The sequence below is a fragment of the Tenrec ecaudatus genome, chromosome 2 (genome assembly GCF_050624435.1).
Source record: "Tenrec ecaudatus isolate mTenEca1 chromosome 2, mTenEca1.hap1, whole genome shotgun sequence".
Taxonomy (NCBI): domain Eukaryota; kingdom Metazoa; phylum Chordata; class Mammalia; order Afrosoricida; family Tenrecidae; genus Tenrec; species Tenrec ecaudatus.
In genome coordinates, this window is record NC_134531.1 from 199,436,861 (window position 1) to 199,438,967 (window position 2,107).

Here is a 2,107-nt window from a genome sequence, read left to right on the forward strand (position 1 = left end):
AATCTAATTATGATGCTTTGACAAAAAATCTTCTCAGCATTGATTCACAAATTCATTTATCTGTGGTCTTACCAGAAAAAAAAACTATAATAGGTGGTCATTTTTTTCACTGTTCTGTTACTTAAAATTTTCTAACTCATTTTGAAAATTGAAATATAAGAATAATATTCATATACAAAGTCAAAAAAAGGCAATTAACAAGTTTCTGAATTAGAAATGAACAAAGATTTAGTTTAAAAAAACAACAACAAAAGCAGTATGGGACTTTCACAGATATAAATGATGGTTCTCTGACAGCTGTTTTAAGACTAAAGTCAATAGCTGAGGAAAAAACTAAACTTCTGATGTAGAGCATTGCCAAGTAAAAGCCAGTTGATACTTTTGCTAAGGATGCATTTTGTTAAAGAGTCTCCACAGGGAAGCTTTTATCTCCTTATTTCTAAGACTGTATATGATGGGATTCAAGAATGGAGGAAAAATTGTGTATGCTACAGCAATCACTAAATCTTGAATGGATGAAGTTGTGGGACTTGGTCCCAAGGCAGCAAAGAGCCCGGTGGTGAGAAAGAGCACGGTGACAATCAGCTGTGGGGAGCAAGTGGAAAAGGCTTTTGTTCTACTTTCTACTGAGGGGATCCTGAACACTGTTGAGAAGATCCGGTAATATGAGATGATCATAAAAACAAAGCATCCAACAACCAAGCATGAGCTGAGAGCCAGAGACACAAACTCAACAAGGAACATCTCACAGGACACCAGGGCCAGCACATGAGGGATGTCACAAAAGAACTGGTGAATCTTGTTGGATCTTGAAATGGGCTCCCAAAACATGTTCCCAGTGTGGACGGTAGCATAGGAAAAACAAGTGAACCAGGCTATAGCTGAGATCTGGTGGCATTTCCCTGAAGTCATCCTGGCTCCATAATGGAGGGGATGGCAAATGGCCACATATCGGTCATAGGACATGACAGTGAGAAAAGCTAACTCAGCAGATGCAAAAGCAAAGAAAAAATAGACTTGAGCCACACAACCAAGATAAGAGATAGAGTTGTTGTGTGTCAGCGAGCTGTGGATGGATTTAGGAATGGTGACTGAGATATAACACAAATCCAAAAAGGAAAGATTCTTCAAGAAGAAGTACATGGGTGTGTGAAGACACTGACTTAGACTAATGACCATCATGATGAGAAGATTCCCCGTCATTGCTGCCAGGTAAATCAACAGAAATAGTCCAGCTTGTAGTATTTGCAGCTCCCAAGTATCAGAAAACCCTGTGAGAAGGAATTCCTTTACTTCTGTGAAGTTATCCAGTTGACAGGGAAGTACATGTCCTGATAGTTGAAGGAAGAAATGGAAGGAGGGGGAGAAAACATCAATTAAAATAAGATAACTAAAATGGAAAATATTTTAGTAATAAAATATTGGAACGTCACCTTAACTTAATTAGTATTCCCATTAATATCTTCTGTCCTGATGAAGCAAATGGGATCATGGTTAATACATTTTGCAAGATGATAGGATTCTAGATGCCCTTCATTTAAATCAGTTAGACTTAAGTAATTTTAAAGAGCTTCTGCCTAGTACTATGTATATAGTACACAGCACATATATGACTGCTGCTTGAAGGATAGATATCACAAATCTTTGAAAAATGATGATTCTTATCCATAAAATCATTCAGAAGCTGGTAAAGCAGACCTGAAATGCAGCCTGCTACTTCTCAATTTTATTAAATGGTATTACTGTCCTTGCCCTTTGACGCTGTCATCCATGTCCGCCCATAATTTCAAAGTTTTCCATGAGCAGCACACTTTTTACTCATGTTTGAGAAGCTGCCAGTGTCTATTGCCACATGGACAGTGTCTTATGAACAACTTTCTGCTGATATGAACAAGGCTGGTCTGTTCACATGTCAGCTCTAGGGTACATAGATAACATTTGATTTTCCAATAATACTAGCAGATGAAACAAACCCTGCTAGAACAGGAGTAGATGCATAGAGACAATAGCTGATGCAATGTTTGTTAGGGAACAGGACGGGGGTATGGTGGGAGCATGAGGTGAATTGGGGAGCAAACAATGAATGCAGGATGGAGCACAACACTTA

The 2,107-nt window shown here is 38.4% G+C and overlaps 1 protein-coding gene across 1 annotated transcript; it reads right to left on the reverse strand.

Moving 5' to 3' along the window:
* Window positions 1-333: 333 nt before the first annotated feature.
* On the reverse strand, window positions 334-1,772 carry LOC142440389 (olfactory receptor 14I1-like). The gene is given in 2 exon segments (XM_075542841.1): window positions 334-1,390; window positions 1,744-1,772. Coding segments are annotated over 2 exon segments (1,086 nt in total).
* Window positions 1,773-2,107: the final 335 nt, after the last annotated feature.